Raw genomic sequence first — 20,412 nt, 5'->3', positions numbered from 1 at the left:
TAAGTTTTATTAATGTTTCTAAGATATGAGTTGAACTCACCAGATGAAAGATTCTGTATATGGAATATGTTAAGTGCCCAATCGGGTTTAGTCTGATAATGGCCATAATTGTATGGTGTCCTACATTGCACGACTTGATTATTGTGGTTTCATTGAGTTAACCTTGAAAAGTGTATTTTAATGCTGAGAATGTCTTTAATGTTGGTTGGCAAACATTTGGGTATATAGAATATAAGCTTATGTTTTAGTTAGCCCCAATTAGTCGATTCTTGATGTAAAAGATGTTTTACAAAGCAATGTGGGTTTTTCTTCCTTTTAAATTGGTCCGAAGTTCCAAAAAGACACAAAGTCCTGGTCTTCATACATCACATAGTAATATCTAAGTTGGTTTGTGTCACAAAATGTAAATGTTAAATTAAAAAAATTACATAAATTACGTATCCATATTAAGATGTGCTAAATATGTGAGAATTGACCTGGCACAAAATAAATTAAGACTGTAAAATGTTAAAAGGAAGTTTTTTTTAATTAATTATTTTATTTATATAAATTTATTTAGTTATTTTATTTTTGGCTGAGTTGGGTCTTTATTGCTGCGCACGGGCTTTCTCTAGTTGTGGCGAGCAGGGGTTACTCTTCGTTGCGGTGCAGCCTTCTCAATGTGGTGGCTTCTCTTGTTGTGGAGCACAGGATCTAGGGCGTGCGGGCTTCAGTCGTTGTGGCACACAGGCTTAGTTGCTCTGTGGCATATGGCATCTTCCCGGACCAGGGCTCGAACCCGTGTCCCCTGCATCGGCAGGCGGATTCTTAACCACTGCACCACCAGGGAAGTCCTCAAAAGGAAGATTTTTATTAACCACTAAGAAAAAAAAGAAAAAATATTTTCCTATGAAACTCACTTAAGGATATTTCATGGAAAACTTAACTAGTAGGTTAGACTACTGGGTCATTCAAAGTGAGCTAGAGCTCAAGAGTCAAGTATCTGTGCTTTTAGAGCTAACATGTAATGTGGAAGACTGAAGGGCTTAGATAACCGTGTCAGATTGGGAGCTATGATTACTACCACGTAGTTGAATATTAACAGGATTTAGCTATCCTGTATGTTAGTATAAAAGTTTATCTTTGTATGGCACTAATTTTTGTAATTTTTAAAATAGCTAGCACTTCCATACACCCTTCTGAGGAATATAATTACATGAATTAGAACAAGGCCTACTTTTTTTTTTCTTTTTTTTGGTCTTGAAAAGTCCTTGGTTAAAATACAAATCCTCCTAGAAAGGGTACCACTTTGGGCCATTATCAGCTGGCCCATCCATACACCCTTCTAAGGAATATAAGTACATGAATTAGAACGACCTTTATCATTGTCCTGAAAAGTAGCCAGTTAATCCTCCCTTATGAAGACATGGCATTATTTTATTCTCATTCAATGAAATACTCAATTCAGTAAGTATTTACTCTGAATTTACACAGTTGTTCAGCACCGTGTGAAATGTGAGACAGAATAAAAGAGGGTTTAATATTTTCAGATATCTTCCCTGGCCTTAAGAGTTTACAGTCTCATTTTGGACAGGAACAACAACACGGTTCATTCGAAACAGGTAGGAGTCCATCTTCCCCCTTTGAGGCCTCTTATCTCTCTTCTCTGTGGCCCTGGGGCCTTAGTTCCATTAGAGCCTTGCTTTCAGCCTGTTGTCATCAAACAGCACAAAGCTGATAGTGGCCCAAGTTGGTGCCTTTTCTAGGAGGATTTGCTTTTTAACCAAGGACTATTCAAGACAATAAAAAATAAAAAGTGGACCTGTAAACAAAATTAAGAAAACTGATTTATTCTTAGGGTTCTGATTTGTCTATCTCAAACTGTACAATACAAACTGCTTTTACTCCATCCATAATCCTGTCACTACCCTGCTTTTAAAAGCCCAGTTTGGTCTCCATACCATCTACCCTACCCTACAGGGTAGACTCCAAAATTTTTGGCTTCATGTTCCAGGCATCCTTGAGCCTCATTTTTCTTACTTTCAACCAGACATACTACTTTCCAGCCTCACTGCACTTTCCATTTTTCCATAAACAGGCCAGGCCCTTTCACAACTCCCTGCTTTGCCCCTGTTTCCACTGCCCAGGATGGCTTTCACCCTCTCTCCTCTTGTCTTTTTGGAAACTTCCTCTTTGAGACCCAGCATAAACCTCAATTCCTCTGTGAAGCTCTTCCTGACTATTCCAGAATTCTCTCAAATGTCTTGTTTCACCTGTTGCTGCAGCACTTTGTACGTTGGTTATAGTACTGTTATACAAATTAGTTTTGAGACTCTTCTCCCTCTGGCTTCTTGATGGCAGGACCTGGTGTAGTGTCTGGCATACAGAGTCTTTCAGTACATGCTCCTTGAATGTTTCCGCAGTTAGAAAGATCAACAGGTTGGCAAATTTAGTTTTATTTGACATTGTGTTCTCCTACATCCCCTCCCCCCCAATACCCTCAGGTTAAATAAAAACTCCCAACAGGGGATTTACACGGTTTATTGTTGCTAATTTAACCAAATTTAGAGGTTTGTTCTTAGGATTACTTCATTTTAAAATTTGCACTCATGAACTATATTGGTAGAAAAGATTGACTTTTGCCAATATTGTTGTCCTAAAACGTCTTGAGACAAAACGTATGAACCAGGATTTGGTAAAAGAAGTGGCTCTGTTTAGTCTGTAAATTACTGAGTTAATGATTGATGGGGCTTGGGGTTGGTCCTGGGAATTGTGTTAGGGAGAAGTGTTAGTTACCTTCCTGTTTCTTGGCCTTAGAATGCACCCTTAACTCGGGCTTCCCTGGTGGGACAGTGGTTAAGAATCCGCCTGCCAATGCAGGGGACACTGGTTCGAGTCCTGGTCTGGGAAAATCCCACATGCCATGAAGCAACTAAGCCCGTGCACCACAACTACTGAGCCTGTGCTCTAGAGCCCGTGAGCCACAACTACTAGAAGCCCGCGTGCCTAGAGCCCGTGCTCCGCAACAAGAGAAGCCACCGTCGATTAAGACCCAACGCAGCCAAAAAATAAATTTAAAAAAAAAGAATGCACCCTTAACTCTAGCCAGCCATCTTAGAAAATGCTCCTGGTAGGAAGGTAAAAGGATTTGCAACTACATTACTGAGAAAGGTATCAAAACACTCAGTATTGGGTCAGCTGTGTCCTTGACATAAAAGAGAAACAATTTATAGCTCAACCGAATGAAAAACTCATTTTTCTTTCTATATAAGTTCTTTTTCTTTTCCTTTCCTATCTTAACATCATGACATTCCTCCCTAGCATTAGGCATAATGGCATGATTCTATTTTCCTCCATTTCGGGTTACTCCTCTCGCCTTGCAACCCCTCCTTATTCCTTTATCGCTTTCAAAGTTTCCATTCTCCGTTCCCTTACTTTTACTCCCTCCCTCTTTTTTCCCAGCTAGCTCACCCCGCCCCTCACCGTCACCACCTTCCCTCCCCTTCAGGCTCCTTCCCGCTCCTTCTCCCGCCACCACCCCTCCCTGCCCGCCTCGCGTTCAGGAAGCTCCAATCAGGAGCTCCGAAGGTGTCTCGAAGGCCCGCCCCCTCCTCCCTTTCCACTTCTCTGCCCCCCCTTCTCCCTCCCCCACCCCACCCCCACTCAAGTCCTGCGGACCTGGGGGCTTCGGGATCTGGGCGCTATGAAAAGTGTCTGCTCAGTCACTTCCGGTAAGGGCGTTGCGGCGCGAAGCTTCCCGCGGGACTGTTTAGGAGGGGGTGGAAGTAACCGGTGGGCCGGGGGAGGAGAGTGCTGCCTGGGAAGGGGAGCGGGAGAGGGAGGCGGAGGGAGAGCGAGCGCGAGCGTCTCGGGCGCCTCAGCGGCCCCTTTCCCGCCGCCTCCCCACAAGCCAGCTCCCCCGCCCCCCGGCCGCCTGCAGTGCTGCTCTCCACCCCCCACTCTCGCGGACTAACACCGCCCCTCCCTCGCCGCCGCGTGACCGGAAGTGGCGCCATCTTTAGCTTCTTGTGCTATTGACAATAACAAGCTCCGGTTCTTTCCCCCTCCCCCCTCCCCCCAACCACGGCATCTCCCCTCCCAGAGAGAGGGAGAAAAGGAGGAGGAGCTGCAGCCTCACAGACTTACTGAGTCGCTCCTGCAGAAAGGGGGGAGAGAGACCAAAAAGCAGGGGAGGGGGACGGCACGGCCGTTTACCTGTCTGCCTCCTCATTCGCTCTCCCCCCTTGTTCTGCTCACTCCTGGTGTCAGCCTATCCTCCTTCCCAAACCCTCCCATTCCCCCGGTGGAGCCCCCCCTTCACTTTCCTTCTCGTCCTCTGTGTTTCTCCTCTCTTTCTTCCCTTCCCCCTCTAGCATTGCCACCTTCTCTCCTACACGCACTCAGGCATATAAACGTAGGTTTTTGATGCTCGTCTGCCTGTTGACCCCGCTATTTTCATGTTTCCAACAGGTTTTTCTTCCCCCAATCCCTCAGCTGCTGCTGCTGCTGCTCAGGAGGTCAGATCTGCCACTGATGGTAATACCAGCACCACTCCGCCCACCTCTGCCAAGAAGAGAAAGTTAAACAGCAGCAGCAGCAGCAGCGGCAGTAACAGTAGTAACGAGAGAGAAGACTTTGATTCCACCTCTCCCTCCTCTTCCACTCCTTTACAACCCAGGGATTCGGCATCCCCTTCAACCTCGTCCTTCTCCTGCCTGGGGGTTTCAGTGGCTGCTCCCAGCCACGTACCGATACAGAAGAAGCTGCGTTTTGAAGACACCCTGGAGTTTGTAGGGTTTGATGCGAAGATGGCTGAGGAATCCTCCTCCTCCTCCTCCTCATCTTCACCAACTGCTGCAACATCTCAGCAGCAGCAACTTAAAAATAAGAGTATATTAATCTCTTCTGTGGCTTCGGTGCATCACGCAAACGGCCTAGCCAAATCTTCTACCACCGTCTCTAGCTTTGCTAACAGCAAGCCTGGCTCTGCTAAGAAGTTAGTGATCAAGAATTTTAAAGGTAACCAAGGCCAAAATCCATAATCACCTAAGGATTTGACACTTGAGTGGTCACGTGCTCTATTTCTGTTAATATATTAAACAGTATAGAGGTGGCCTAATGTTTTATGCATAATCAATGAGGTGGAGGGAGGTCCTTTTTGGGTGGAGGGTTCATTTTCCGGGGGTGGTTAGTATCCTTGTGCTGAAGCAGACACCAGGTGTTTCTGTGCAGTATTTTGAGGTCTGTCTCAGCCTATTGTATCTAATCTGTTATGCCTTATAACACTGACAATCGATATGATTGATCCGGATTTTACAGGTGAGAAATTTGTATTCTAAAAAGGTTTATTTATTTCAGGTGCATAGTGAACCTTGGCACTGCTGGGATTTTTATTTTTATCCTTCAGTAGGCCACGTTATCTAGTCCCTAGAAATGCAGGTAGGACTAGTGATTTTTTTCATGTTCAAAGAAGACTTATAGTTAGATTTATAATGTTGAATACTACACTCTTGAAACTCATTGTGGAAGCAATAGTTGGAGAAAAGTATTTATGATCTCTTCATTTCTTTCCAAAGGTAGGATTTGGAAGTGAAAATACTGTGTATACACAGTAGTAACTCTGTGTACCACTAGTCTAAAGATAGGAACAATTACTACATCTTTTTTGTTTTTAATCACTGAAATGGGTCCTAAAGTACTGACCTGCAGCTTTTAGGAAAATTTGTTCATTTCAAGTTTTTGAGATATGTGCTTGAGAGTACTGTGAATGCATTGATGCAAATGTAAAATCAACAATTTTTTTAAATGTAATTGAGCTGAATTACTTTTTAATCTCTTGAGTGTGTTTCTGTTTCTCTTTTTCGACACTCTTAACTGGCAAGTAGTGGATGCTAAAATGTTTATTAAATGGGCAAGTAAAATGAATGAACTAAAGTAATATTTACCAGAACAGTGCCTTGTGGCTAAATATTAGTATTGAGAAAATTAGATTCTCCATGCTTGTATTTTCAACATTAGTGTGGAAATCGGTAATATGCTCTATTTTGTTTTAAGCAGAGTATAGTGTTGTTTATTTTTAACCTTTTCTTTTTTCTATCACTCCTCTCCCACCTCCAGGCTCTCAAGTGTTGTAATCTGATTTAATAGTAGACTTTTCTGAAGTAAATATGAATTGTAATTGACTAATTTGTTCACTGTTTTATTTAAAATATATCAATTTAATAGCCAAGGATTTTTAAAGAGATGAGCTATGACCCTAATTGCATTGTATACCGGTTTCAGAGATTTTGTTTGGGTTTTTTTCTCCCCCTCCCAAAATAAAAACACATTATTAAGGTATCTGGATGTTTTAATTTTAAAAAACCTCATTGCTGGTCAGTGAAGTTTAAAGCCTGGATTAAGATGTACCTTTCCATTCTGAAAGTGCTACATAGGTTCTGGAGTTGTTTGGATGTTTTAATTTTTTAATATTTTACTCTGCTCATAAATGCAGTTTAAATTAAAACATGAATTAAGATGTTTCTCTCCATTCCTGTAGATACTACATAAATAAGGGGATCAAACAGACCTGAGTTAGAATCCCAGTTTTACCATTGACTAGCTATGGTGACCTTGGGCAAGCCTTACTAAATGAGTCTTCCAGCTTCAGTTGCCAAATAAGGATAATAATACTTTCCTTAGGACATTATTAGGAAAATTAAGATGTTTATAAAGTACCTTGTACATAGTAGGCACTCAGTATTTTACGTTTCAGGTACAAAATTCATGTTGACTTTGGTTTACACATGATGGAATAGGATCAGGATTGTTAATTTTTTATTTGTCATTCTTGAATTTTTATTTTTTGAAGCAATTCAGTCAATAGCAGGAAAAAACCCTCACCTTCAGTTTTAATAGGTGAGTCAAAATGACTTACACAGTATTCTGGCATTTCAAATTTTATTCTTTATACTAAGCTTAAATATAATGGTTACTTTAATAGTTAGATATAATACTTATAACAATTTACCCTTAAAGAGCAGTAATACTAGTATTTTGTGGATCTTTTCATTACTATATCCTACATATTATTCTGATTATCAACCTTTTACATATCATCTAGATAAGCCTAAATTACCAGAAAACTACACAGATGAAACATGGCAGAAACTGAAAGAAGCAGTGGAAGCTATCCAGAATAGTACTTCGATTAAGTACAATTTAGAAGAACTCTATCAGGTATGTATTAACTTGGATTACCAGATTTGGTTAGCGTAAATTGAGGTGAAATGTATATGGATTTTACTTTCTGAAATGGGCGCTTATGTAGATTTTTGGTTCCCTTCTAATTACAATTTCTTGATTAATATATGCACTCTGTTTTATAATCAGACCATATGTTCTGATATAAACTATGGGTACAGTCTTATTGGTATAAATTGGGCTTATCTTGGACCCTTCTCATTAGGATTTATAGTTAGGAGTACCTAGCTGTAATAAGTTTGACCTATAATAGAATCCTATAGCCTGGATCCCAAAGATGATTTCTGGTGACATGTCATTCTGTTGTGATACTTCTTGCTAAGTGGTGTTACCTATATAGGAAAGCCCTCAAGAAATGCAGATATTCTCCATATACTTTATTCTACGTCTTTGCTGTTAGCATACTTTTGCCATTTCTTTCTCTTGTTCTTTATGTTGTCTTTTCTCCTGGTCTACAAGACATACCTTAGCCCAAAAATGATCAGCAGGTTGTAGTTCAGCAACTTGGTCTGAGGTTCAGGTTTGTTTCTTTTGCTTAACAAATGGATCTGTATTTGAAGTGTTGAACGTAAATATACAATTAAGGGCAATTCCTGATTTAGACTTCTTGCTACCAAGATACTTTGACCTACTGTATTTTTGCCACAACCAATTCAAGAAGTTACTTTCCATTATAGAGTCAGCAGTTTCATATTAAAAAAAAATCCAATGGCTTGAGTTTTTGTATTGATGAGTACTTTGTAAGAAATTATGTTCGTTCAGTTTATCAGAATTCGTAGTTTTCATCTATTCATTTTAGTTGTAGAGATAGTTTGGTGATGGACAAACAGTGGATTAGGAGTCAAAAGACAAAGGGATCTAGTTTTGGCTCTATTACCCTTGTGGTCTTGGGCAAGGTACTAAACCTCTCTCAGCTTCTGTTTCCTCCTTTGTAAATGGGGGAAGAACTCCTGCTCTATCTACCTCACAGCGTTGCTTATAAGACTCAAATAAGATGTTTGTGAAAAACACCTTGAAGCACTACGATAGAAATATAAGTTGATGTTATCACTAGTTAAACTTTTTCATAAGGCACAGTATGACTTTTTCACTTGTAATAGGTCAATTGAGATCACTAGTTTCTGTTGCTGTTTAAATTTAATGCGTCAATGCATGCCAAACAGAATGGTGCCAAATACATAGTAGTGATGCTGTGTAATATTATAAGCATTATAATGCTATGTAAGTGTCAGGGAGTAGTCAGTAGTAGTACTAAGGTATTAAGGATAAGCCCACCTCATTTGGCTCTGTTGGTATATTGCACATGTGGCTCCTGAGATGTACAGTAATAAAAGTAGAATTACAGTTGGAAAGGCCTTAAGCGATTATGTGGTCCAGTATCTTTTCTTTGTATAGTGTATGTGGCAGCCTACAAAGTAGGATTATCTCATTTAAGCATTATAGAAACCCTTTGTGAAGTAGATAAGGTAGTAGTTATCATCCCTATTCTATTGAGGAAATGGAGTCTCAGGGATTCCAAAGTCTAGAGTCGTGTATTGGCAGAGCAGGGGACTTAAACCGAGATGCCCAGGTTTTTAGTCCAGTGCACTTTCACTAATACACCGCAGCACTTCACATACCTCTGTAGTGCAGTGTTTGAAGCAAATAGTCTTACTTTAGGAAAAGAAACTTTGTCATCAAAGAAGGTAATTTTTGGGGGCTTCCCTGGTGGCGCAGTGGTTAAGAATCCGCCTGCCAGTGCAGGGGACACGGGTTTTTTTTTAAAGACAGTTGGGTCTTCTTACTTTTTAAAAAAATTAATTAATTAATTTATTTTTGGCTGTGTTGGGTCTTTGTTTCTGTGCAAGGGCTTTCTCTAGTTGTGGCAAGCGGGGGCCACTCTTCATCGTGGTGCGCGGGCCTCTCACTATCGTGGCCTCTCTTGTTGCGGAGCGCAGGCTCAGTAGTTGTGGCGCACGGGCCTAGTTGCTCCGCGGCATGTGGGATCTTCCCAAACCAGGGCTCAAACCCATGTCCCCTGCATTGGCAGGCAGATTCTCAACCACTGCCCCACCAGGGAAACCCGGGGGACACGGGTTTGAGCCCTGGTCCAGGAAGATCCCACATGCCGCAGAGCGGCTAAGCCCATGCACCACAACTACTGAGACCCCGTGCCACAACTACTGAAGCCCGCGTGCCTGGATCCCATGCTACGCAACGGAAGAGGCCACAGCAATGAGAGGCCCACGCACTGCAGCGAAGAGTAGTCCCCACTCGCTGCAACTAGGAAGAAGCCCGCACGCAGCAATGAAGACCCAACGCAACCAAAAATAAATAAATAAATTTTAAAAAAGAAGGTAATTTTTTTTCATTCGTGCTTGTGTATGGTGTTTCTTTGGATTTGCTGGCATACAGCATCTTTAATTTAAGTAATGTGTTACTTTACATATTTCATATTTCTGACATTTTTAAAAAATTTATTTATTTATTTACTTATTTGGTTGCTCCAGGTCTTAGTTGCGGCAGGCGAGCTCCCTAGTTGCGGCTCACGGGCTCTTTAGTTGTGGCATGCTAACTCTTAGTTTCAGCATGCGTGTGGGATCTAGTTCCCTGACCAGGGATCAAACCTGGGCCCCCTGCATTGGGAGCTCAGAGTCTTAACTGCTGCACCAACAGGGAAGTCCCCATATTTATAACATATTGATTGTAGTTGCTAATGAACCCTATTTACTTTACCTTGAATATTTTTCTAGAGCTTTTGGGTTAAAAAAATATTTTTCCTGGTAAGTTGATTCTGTTAAATCCCTTTGTGTTTCAAGAGCTCATAGCTCACATTTTTTGTGTTTTTCCTTTCTTGTACTTCAGAATTCTTTACCTGCTGTCGTTCAGTTGCATTTCTTTAGCCTAAAGTCAGTGTTACAACTTTTCACTCTTTGCATTTTTCATAATACTTTCCTACTTCTGTAATAATAAATTCAAAAGCATTTGTTTCTAGCTCTTTTGCTGTTTTTGACCTTAATTTTATAAATGCTCCTTGGGATTGTTCTCAGAAAGAGTATTTTGAGGTGTTCAAGTTCAAAAAAGAGGATAAAAGGATAAAGGGAGTAAAATTATTTCATACCATCTGGATTTCAGGTGCTTGTTGGATTTTTAACAGGTTGAAATGTAATTTAAAAGTACTCTTCTAAAATTGAAACAATATAGAAGTATGTAGTGTACCAAACAAAAGTTCTCCAAACTCCTCAGCACACACCCCCCACCCCCGTCCCTGAAGTAAACACTTACTTGGCATATGTCTATGCAGAACTTTTTTCTATGAATGAAAAACCATTTTGCTTTAAGGCTTAAGCATGGAAGTCTTCCCTAGTGTGGATTGCATATACTACCTCGTAAGTTTTTAATTTCTAGAAAAGAACGTGCTGTTCTGAGTATATTTGCAATAAGTAAACGTTGTCTTTTAAAAGTGATTTAAGTGTGACTTGTACCTGAGTTTAAAAATTATCTTTCCGGGCTTCCCTGGTGGTGCAGTGGTTGGGAGTCCGCCTGCCACTGCCGGGGGCGCGGGTTCGTGCCCCAGTCCTGGAGGATCCCGTGTTGCCGCGGAGCAGCTGGGCCCGTGGGCCATGGCCGCTGGGCCTGCCCGTCCAGAGCCTGTGCTCTGAGGCGGGAGGGGCCACGGCGGTGAGGGGGTGAGGGCGGTGAGGGGCCCGGTACCGGTACAGCAAAAAAAAAAAAAAAAAAAAATATCTTTGCTCCACAACCTTGAAATCCTGTTAAGAGTGAGGCAGTGGTTCATGTTGTTTTGGTTTGGGTTTTTTTGTTTGTTTGCTTGTTTGTTTTTGATTGACTACAGATAGGAGTATGGTTAAATGCACTGACTTTTGAGTTGTTCAGCCTGCCTTAGATTTGAGATCTGCCACTCATGATAACTTTGGGTGAGTTACTTCTCTAAGCCTTGGTTTCCTCATTTGCAAAATGGGGAGACTACCTATATGGCAGGGTTGTTCAGTTGTAAATAAAATACTGCAAAAACGTACTTACTACACTGCCTGCTGTATGTCCGTGTCATCAGTGATGATGATGATAAATAGTATTTGAGTCTTTAAAAAAGGTATCTTTAAGATTATGTTTTATTATACATCTCTAAAGCCACACATGTTTTTAAATTCTAAATCCACACTGGGCCAGAACAGCTGGCTGATAAATAGATTACATCCCAAATATGCATCAGAAAACATCATTAGCCAAAGTGAAAAAATAATAGAAAAAGAGAACTCTCTAGGAACAGTGTCCCTCTGCACTGCTCAAGAATGTGTCTTGTTTTTATATGTAGTATCTTAATAGTTGGCATCTTGGTTTTGGTGTGTGACTTTTTTACTAAGTGATATTTTAAGTAATGGGATTATTTTCCTCATGTTCTCAGCCTTGTGTGAATAGCTGTGTAGTGTTTTTAAATCAGCTACCTTTTTTGGAGCTGGCTGGTTTCTGTATGAGTGTTACATTTATTCTTAGTATAAATTTTTAGCTATTATCTTTGAAGGTAAGCTTAGTCCATTCTTCAATTCCGATGAAAATGATTTCATCATTAATAATGAGAACTCTTGTTTGGTTAGCTTTTTGTGAAATAAATTTTAAATAATGGAGCCTTTCAATTAATGATTCATTCATCAAGTACATGACCGCAAGACTGGAAGCAAATAGTGCATCCATCTGAGTATAGGTTATTTTCCATTGTAAAATCGGGTTTCTTAAGCAGTCAGTGGAGAGCAGGTAGTAGATTCTTAGCAGAGGTGACAAGCTATTATATTCTATGTTGATGACTAGGTATTATGTTCTGTAAGTTTAACCTTTGATGTGTTTAAGCTTAGTCTGTCACGTTACTATTACTCCTGTTTTTACTGAATTGTTAATACTATCCCTGCTATTTATCCCAACTACAAATTCTTAGTCCTTGATAATTTGTCTTATTTAAGCTCTTTTTACTAGATGTAAAAAGAGAAATAATTTAGGTTTCATTGTTCAGCTTCCTTTCTGCAAATTCTTAGTTTTTGATATATTTTGATTATCTTACATTAGGCATTTTTACTAGATGTAAAAAGAGAAATAATTTAGGTTTCATTGTTCGGCTTCCTTTCTGCAAATTCTTAGCTTTTGATATATTTTGATTATCTTATTTTAGGCATTTTTACTAGATGTAAAAAGACATAATTTTGAGTTTTATTGTTGTATCAGTTGTTGAAAAGTTTTGTGGTATGCTTTTCTTTCTCTCTTTAAACATTATGGTTTGAAAAATAAGCCCCAACCTGTTAGGCCAGTGACCAAAGTTCAGCACCCTGGTGGGAATTTAATTTCTTAAGTGTCTGTTGTTGCTAAATCAGAAAATTTTCCAGATTTCCTCCCTTACCATTTATTTTTGCATTCTTTGTATTTTTATCCTTATTTTAATCCTCTTCATTTTTTTATTCTAGTCTTCTTACCCTCATTTCCACTCTTTTCCTCGTACCAAATGCAAGCTCCTGTGCCTTTGCTGTTTCTAAATCTTATATTCTGCAAATTTCAGGAACTATAGTTTTGCATTTCATTTGCTACACGTTTATATTTTCTTAGGAGTTTTTTTTTTCTTCAGACAAACATGTGTTTGATGCAATGTATGAATTTTGGAGGAAAGGGGCTGGGATTTAGAGGAATAAAAGTTAAAACCTTATTAGAATGTTTTTATCTTATATCCAACTACCTGCAAAAAGGATTTAAGGCAGCATATTTAACCAGTAGTGATTGGGAGCTTAAGTAAAAAGATAGTTTTTTTTAAGAGACTTATAGAATTATCCAGAATGTTTAATACAAATAGTTACCTGTGAAACAAGGTTATATTAGTAATAATTATACCAGATCAAACTTCTAGGGATTTCCAGAGTGTTTAGTGAAATGTAAAATGATGCATGTCTAAACTAAAAGTGCTTTTCAAAGGTCTGGAATAAAATAAAGTTTACCTCAAGCTCCTCAATAGTGATTTAACACTTATTCATGTTTCTATCCCAGCACCTAACAGGACAGAGTACTTAGTAAACACCCCATTCTTGTTGAATCAGTGACTGTGTGACTGCTTACTGTGTGCAAAGCTGGACAAATGCCATGGGCATATAGAGATCACTTAGTCCTTGCCCCTAAGGTGCTTATATTCTAGTAGGCTCATGAAATTAGTAGTTTGTGACCAGCATTTTTAAAAAAAGGTAAAATAGAAAATATCGGAGTACATCACACATAGTAATGGTAAGTACAGTTTCATGAAGATTTTGTTTCAATTACATAAATTTTATGTATAATGGATTGTGACATAAAATGTATTTCTTACTGTGGCTTGTCAAAAACTTTTGGAAGCCACTGTTTTAGGCACACATGATTGCTCCAAACAAACCTTGCTTGAAAGTGAGCAAAGCAGAGTATTTAGATCACGGGGTGTATGGAAGATTATAGACAGACATGAGAGTAAAATAATGGTACTATTGAGCCTTGAATGCCATGCTAAAAAGTATGGTGGTGGGGAAGATAGGGTTTTATTGGGGGAGGCAAGTACTTAAGTTTTTTGAACAGTTAGAATATTCATCTGGTTCAAAGCCCCAAAAGTATTACAGAGCATGTAGTAAAGTTTCACTTCCACTCCATCTTCCAACCCTGCTCCCCCAGCTAATAACCCTCTTGACAAACGTAATTGGGTGTATCATTCCAGAAATGGTTCATGTGTGTAAAAACAACTGTGTGGAGGGTTTTTTTTGCGGTACGCGGGCCTCTCACTGTTGTGGCCTCTCCCGTTGCAGAGCACAGGCCCCGGATGCACAGGCCCAGTGGCCATGGCCCACGGGCCCAGCCGCTTCGTGGCACACGGGATCCCCCCGGACCAGGGCACGAACCCGCGTCCCCTGCATTGGCAGGTGGACTCTCAACCACTGCGCCACCAGGGAAGCCCTGTGTGGAGGTTTTTTTAATTAATTTTCTTCCTTTTTTTAATTTACATAAATGATAGTAGACCATGCATCATACCATTCAGTCCTTTGTATTTTTTTATACCACTTATGGGATTTCTCCATAAATGGTACCTGAAGAGCTTGATGGAAAAGTTCTTAAGGAATGGAAATTACTAGATCTGGTCTATATGTTAAGCAGTCAAGGCTAAATTAGAGAAGCAGGATGTCCTCTTCCATCTTGACCTTCAAAACTCACCTTAGATCCTCCTGCCTTTCCCTTTCCTTCTGTTGTTGCTTCTCATATCTTAAACCATTCTCCAGCTAAACACAGCTGAAGCTGTATGCATATGAAGACCAGCTTAATTCTCTTATTTCTCACTATTCCCATAAGTTCTTTATCTATTTCCCACTGGGTCTTTGGGACTCCACCTCTTGTGCTCCAGAAGCCTTTCCTGACTTGCCTCTGCCCTAAAGATTGGGTTAGGGACCTCACCTCTATCTTATCCCCGTCATAGCACCCAACACAGTATCTTGTAATTATATGTTTTCTGACCAGTTTTCTCCTTACGCTGTAAGCCCCTTCTGTGTGCAGGACACATTGCTAGTTATAGGTACATTAGGGGTTTTTTTTGTTTTTTTGTTTGTTTGTTTGTTTTTTGGTTTTGGGGGTTTTTTTGCGGTACGCGGGCCTCTCACTGCTGTGGCCTCTCCCGTTGCGGAGCACAGGCTCTGGACGCACAGGCTTAGCGGCCATGGCTCACGGGCCCAGCTGCTCCGCGGCATGTGGGATCTTCCCGGACTGGGGCACGAACCCGTGTCCCCTGCATCGGCAGGCGGACTCTCAACCACTGCGCCACCAGGGAAGCCCTACATTAGTTTTTTGAATATTTACTATATTCACCTGGTTCAAAGCCCAAAAAGTATTAAAGAACATATAGGTACATGAGCACATGGTCTCTTTCTGTCATTAAGGAGAGTTGGGGGACAGGATATACACATTAAGAGATACAATATTGACTCAGGGACAAGTCAGTGTGGTATGATTGGTGATAGTGCCAAATGAGTCACTGGTAGCCAAGGCAATTAAGGAAAGCTTATTGGAAGAAGTGGAACCTAGCTGAGTAGTAAGGGAATATGGTATCTTGTGTAAGAAGATAAATAGATGCGATGAGAACTAATATATGGAAGAAAGAGTAACACAGCAGAAGGGAATGGTGAAGGAGGACTTGGAAAAGTACTGCAGGTGGGAAATGTGGAGAAGGTGAAATACAAAGACAGAATCTAAGCAGGAAAACGAGAAATGCTGAGAAAGTTAGTCACTCAAAAGGAACACCAGGATACAATGAGAAGACTACTAAAGGAGGAAGGAAGAGAGTCCATAGAGGACTAATGTGAACCAGTCAGGCACATGAAATAAACATAAACACACACTTAGGCATTTGTGGCCTGACCCAAGGCCCCATGGAAAGTGGTGGCCAGCAGAGACTTAGCCTTCTTATTCCTCCTTAGCTGCTATATCTAAGTGGTCTGCTGTTTCCTGGTAAGGTGTAGTGCCTTTCCTCCTTTGGTATAAGTGGTTTCCTTTAAGCTTTCTTTTCATTTGCTAGTTTATTTGCTGGACGTGCATGCTGGGAATATGACTTCCAGCTACATATTTATAAAATTCCACTCCAACCAAGAGGACTTGGATGGTCCCTTAGAGTCAATTTTAATGGAATTTTTGCCTTGTGTTGTGGTGAGAAAAAAATCCTGGTGTTATACTTAAGTCATTAATAGTTGAAATTGTAGATTATATCAGAGTTCATCCAAAGAGTTTTACCATGCCTGTTGTATTAAATTTGAAAGTCTTTTGATGCACATAAGAAGAAACTCACTGAAATCTCAAGTTTGTCCTTTTGGATCTGAGTATAAAAGGCCAATTCAACTATTAGAATGAAGTAAAAATTCAGTATTTCTTTAGTAATTAATGTTTATCCCATTGTGCAAATTTTAAAACCTCTATTTATTTAAATATTCTTAAGCTGCAATGTTGGAGAAAAATCCCTGTGTATAATTATATCATACTCATTATAATACTGCTAGCAATAAATTTTGCATTGCTCTGTTCAGGAAAACCAAAGAAAGTATAAACAAATTTTATTTCAGTAGTGGTTGGACCACCCAGCCCATCTAATAAACAATTGGTGAAATTATTTTCAAACTCAAAATGGAATTCTGCTTATGAAAACAATTAACATTTTTAAGAACAAGACAGAATTTATATGTAGCAGTTGTTACAAATTGGTCTTCACAAGGTGAGAATTTGGCTTGATTCCCTCCATCCTTAACCTGTACTGCCACAATAAATGTATTAATTTGTGTGTGGGGGGTTGGTATAGTACACTGGTTATGAAAAATGTTCACTACCCATGTTGATATTTTGCTATTTTACCTTGTGTTTTATTTTATTTATTTATTTATTTGCGGTACGAGGGCCTCTCACTGTTGTGGCCTCTCCCGTTGCAGAGCACAGGCTCTGGATGTGCAGGCTCAGCGGCCGTGGCTCACGGGCCCAGCCGCTCCGCGGCATGTGGGATCTTCCCGGACCGGGGCACGAACCCGTGTCCCCTGCATCGGCAGGCGGACTCTCAACCACTGTGCCACCAGGGAAGCCCTTACCTTGTGTTTTAAATGGACGAATAATCCTTTTTAATAAGCCGACATGGTAGAAATAACAAATAATAGGAATTTGATGTAAATAATCAAGAAATCCCCCCTCCCCTCCCCATTCACTCCGTAAGAAAGTATGTGTTTAATTTTGCAGGCTGTGGAAAATCTCTGTTCTTACAAGATTTCTGCAAACTTGTACAAACAGCTGAGACAGATTTGTGAAGATCACATCAAAGCACAAATTCATCAGTTCAGAGAATATCCTTTTAAAAACAAAAAACCTTGTATTTTCATCTATCCCTCCCTCTCTGTCCCTCACTTTTAAACCCAGCTTGAAATGGAATGCCTGTGTTTTGTAGATTTATTTTTTGTTCATCTTGCCTCTAGAGTAAGAAGATGCAAAATTTGACTTTTTATCTCTAATTAGGGTCCAAATCTACATTGTGCTATTAATGTAAATAAATAAAATGTCTTTATATCTTTACTCTTTTTGAGGAAAGATAATTGGGAAATAATAAACTGAAAACACAATGCTCAGTTATGTCTAAGACTTGTTTTTTGTTGTTTTGGCCTAGTGGCTTTCAGGATCTTAGTTCCCCGACAAGGGATTGAACCCGTGTCCCCTGCAGTGGAAGTGCAGAGTCTTAACCACTGGACCTCCAGGGAAGTCCCTAAGACTTGTTGTTTTTTTTTTGTTGTTTGTTTCATTTTTTTCAAAGACAGTTTTTTGGTTTGGTTTGGTTTTTTTTGTTTTGTTTTGTTTTTTGCTGCTTTGGGTCTTCGTTGCTGCGTGCGGGCTTTCTCTAGTTGTGGTGAGTGGGGGCTACTCTTCATTGTGGTGCTCGGGCTTCTCATTGCGGTGGCTTCTCTTGTTGCGGAGCATGGACTCTAGGCGTGCACACTTCAGTAGTTGTGGCACGCAGGCTCTAGAGCGCAGGCTCAGTAGTTGTGGTGCATGGGCTTAGTTGCTCCATGGCATGTGGGATCTTCCCAGAGCAGGGTTCGAACCCGTGTCCCCTGCATTGGCAGGTGGATTCTTTTTTTTTTTTTAACATCTTTATTGGAGTATAATTGCTTTACAATGGTGTGTTAGTTTCTGCTTTGTAACAAAGTGAATCAGTTATACATATACATATGTTCCCATATCTCTTCCCTCTTGCGTCTCCCTCCCTCCCACCCTCCCTATCCCACCCCTCCAGGTGGTCACAAAGCACCGAGCTGATCTTCCTGTGCTAGGCGGCTGCTTCCCACTAGCTATCTACCTTACGTTTGGTAGTGTATATATGTCCATGCCTCTCTTTCACTTTGTCACAGCTTACTCTTCCCCCTCCCCATATCCTCAAGTCCATTCTCTAGTAGGTCTGTGTCTTTATTCCTGTCTTACCCCTAGGTTCTTCATGACATTTTTTTCCCTTAAATTCCATATGTAAGTGTTAGCATACGGTATTTGTCTTTCTCTTTCTGACTTACTTCACTCTTAACCATTATGCCACCAGGGAAGTCCCACTAAGACTTGTTTTTGGAGGTATTTTTTTTTTAGTGGGATCTAACATGTTTTTACAGTTTAAGAAGTAGTATTCTGTTTCATAATTAAGTGCTGTTTAGTTTCATTTAGTACCTAGGGCATTCTGTATTTAAGACAGATGTGCTCTTACGTTGCATATATTACTTGTACTAAGCGCTTTTAAAATATCCTTAACGTATATCTCACGGATTCATTGGATAGTGTTCTTTTTCTAAAGAAGATCGATAGATGTTGGCAGAACCATTGCAGACAGATGGTAAGATGGAAAAAGCATTACATTTCAGCTAAATATTGTAGTTAAAATAAGTTTCTTCAAATACAGGAATGCTAGTTTTAAAAGCTTTGCAATGGTGGGACTGAAACTAATTTTGGTTGAGTTTTCTATTTTAAAACTGCAAGTTACAGGTAAACCAGTATTTTAGAATGACTTGCACCTTACGATCATTTTTATTTTTGTAGCACTTAAGCAAAAAGTATTTATCTCATTAAAAAAGTTACATTTTGCCTGTCAGTCTTGATGGCTATCCCACTCGCTATTTGGTTACTTGTGAAGGTGCCTGATGGTTCTGCATTTTAGATTATTCAGATCACAACCTTTTCCTTTTTCCCTAATCTGGTATTATTTTAAACCTTATATTCTGCAAATTAAAAATCTTAAAATCCATCCCACCCACCCAAAATCCCACGTATACAATTTAAGGCAGTTTCACCCTGAGGACTGTTGCTGAGGAAAAATTGTATGCCCCTTTATTCTGTTTTTTAGTTGCTTCTCAGATTGCAAAGAAGTCATAGACCATTTTAAGTGTCTTTTTTTTTTCTGGAAACTACAGCAAGAATTAAGGTTTATTAATGGTTTAATAAAAATGGTGTGGGCATATTCTCAGGTAGATGTGTTTATCTGCATGTTTGATCCTAGTAGTCTGGTATATATACAAGCAAACCCTGCAATCTTGTTTTATAAAATATTTCAGCTTCACAAAATATAAAAAGTTGTTTGATTTCTTTTTTTCATTGGCAGATCATGATCAGGAGCATTTTTTTGTTTCTGGATAGGACTTACGTTCTTCAAAATTCAATGCTACCCTCCATTTGGTAAGGATACCAGAAAAAAATTATGAAAAGATTTGTAACAAATCATAGTCAAATCTTAATTACACTGATAGAAGAGAGTGATACTGTGAATATTCTCCTAAAAACTCATATTTGGCTTCTAGACTTCTGTTTATAGCAGTTTTACCTTGTTAATTATGTTTTGCCTATGCTAATATTGGAGATAGGTAACATTCCCTGGGCATATAATAACTTATGAAGAAGTTTCTTTGTTAGCCAAGGGGATTAAAGTTTGCTCTGGATTGTCTGAGTGTGCATCATTTTGTTGCTGATCAAGATTTCACTCATTATCTTTTAACATTATTGTGGAAAATTCCACGTATACACAAAAACAGAAGAGTATAATGAGCTCTTCCCCCCATCATGTGCCTAGCATCTACCTACAGCAATTATCAGAGTTTACTGATTTTTGAGTACTGAAGCCAGATGACAAATGAGCAATTAAGCCTTCATTACCAGTACAGTGAAGACCATTTTATAGCTTTGAACTAATTTTGCCTCTTGATTTGACCAAGGAAGAAATCCACCAAAGAAAATAATACAGTAAAACTTAGTTATGGAGGAAGATGGTAATTTAGCTTCAGTTTTCATTAAAGACAAAATGAGTTTCCTGTATGCTTTAATCTAATAATGTTATTTAAAATTAAATGTGTGGATTTTATACTTTTACAATTGCTGCTTCAAAGCCTGGAACCCTAACTAACATGTGGTGAGAAGTTAAGCCTCTCCAGAAGTGGTATTGTCGTCAATTAATTTAAATTATATATATTTTTTATTTTAGGGATATGGGACTGGAGTTATTTAGGGCTCATATTATAAGTGATCAAAAAGTCCAGAATAAGACAATTGATGGCATTCTTCTTTTGATTGAGAGGGAAAGGAATGGTGAAGCAATTGACAGAAGTTTACTGAGAAGCCTTTTAAGCATGCTCTCTGATTTGCAAGTAAGTCAACTACTTCACTTAC

The 20,412-nt window shown here is 39.6% G+C and overlaps 1 protein-coding gene and 1 long non-coding RNA gene across 6 annotated transcripts in view; one reads left to right on the top strand and one right to left on the bottom strand.

Moving 5' to 3' along the window:
* The window catches only part of LOC125963039 (uncharacterized), a 181,191-nt gene that overhangs the window by 112,684 nt on the left and 48,095 nt on the right, over positions 1-20,412 (bottom strand). The gene's annotated exons all lie outside the window — the stretch shown is intronic.
* The window catches only part of CUL4B (cullin 4B), a 38,513-nt gene that overhangs the window by 440 nt on the left and 17,661 nt on the right, over positions 1-20,412 (top strand). For 2 of the 5 annotated variants that reach the window (XM_004285586.4, XM_033416233.2), the window contains exons 1-7: positions 3,584-3,710; positions 4,450-4,998; positions 7,082-7,197; positions 16,966-17,069; positions 18,523-18,592; positions 19,355-19,428; positions 20,228-20,390. In XM_004285586.4, the coding sequence (XP_004285634.2) occupies positions 3,683-3,710; positions 4,450-4,998; positions 7,082-7,197; positions 16,966-17,069; positions 18,523-18,592; positions 19,355-19,428; positions 20,228-20,390 (1,104 nt within the window). In that variant the 5' untranslated portion in view covers positions 3,584-3,682. Of the gene's footprint in view, positions 1-3,583; positions 3,711-4,189; positions 4,999-7,081; positions 7,198-16,965; positions 17,070-18,522; positions 18,593-19,354; positions 19,429-20,227; positions 20,391-20,412 lie in introns of those variants that run through there. The other 3 variants (XM_033416229.2, XM_033416230.2, XM_033416231.2) reach the window with 3 other exon arrangements.

Source organism: Orcinus orca, chromosome X, assembly GCF_937001465.1.
Source record: "Orcinus orca chromosome X, mOrcOrc1.1, whole genome shotgun sequence".
NCBI lineage: Eukaryota > Metazoa > Chordata > Mammalia > Artiodactyla > Delphinidae > Orcinus > Orcinus orca.
This window is presented reverse-complemented; position numbering and strand designations above follow the sequence as displayed.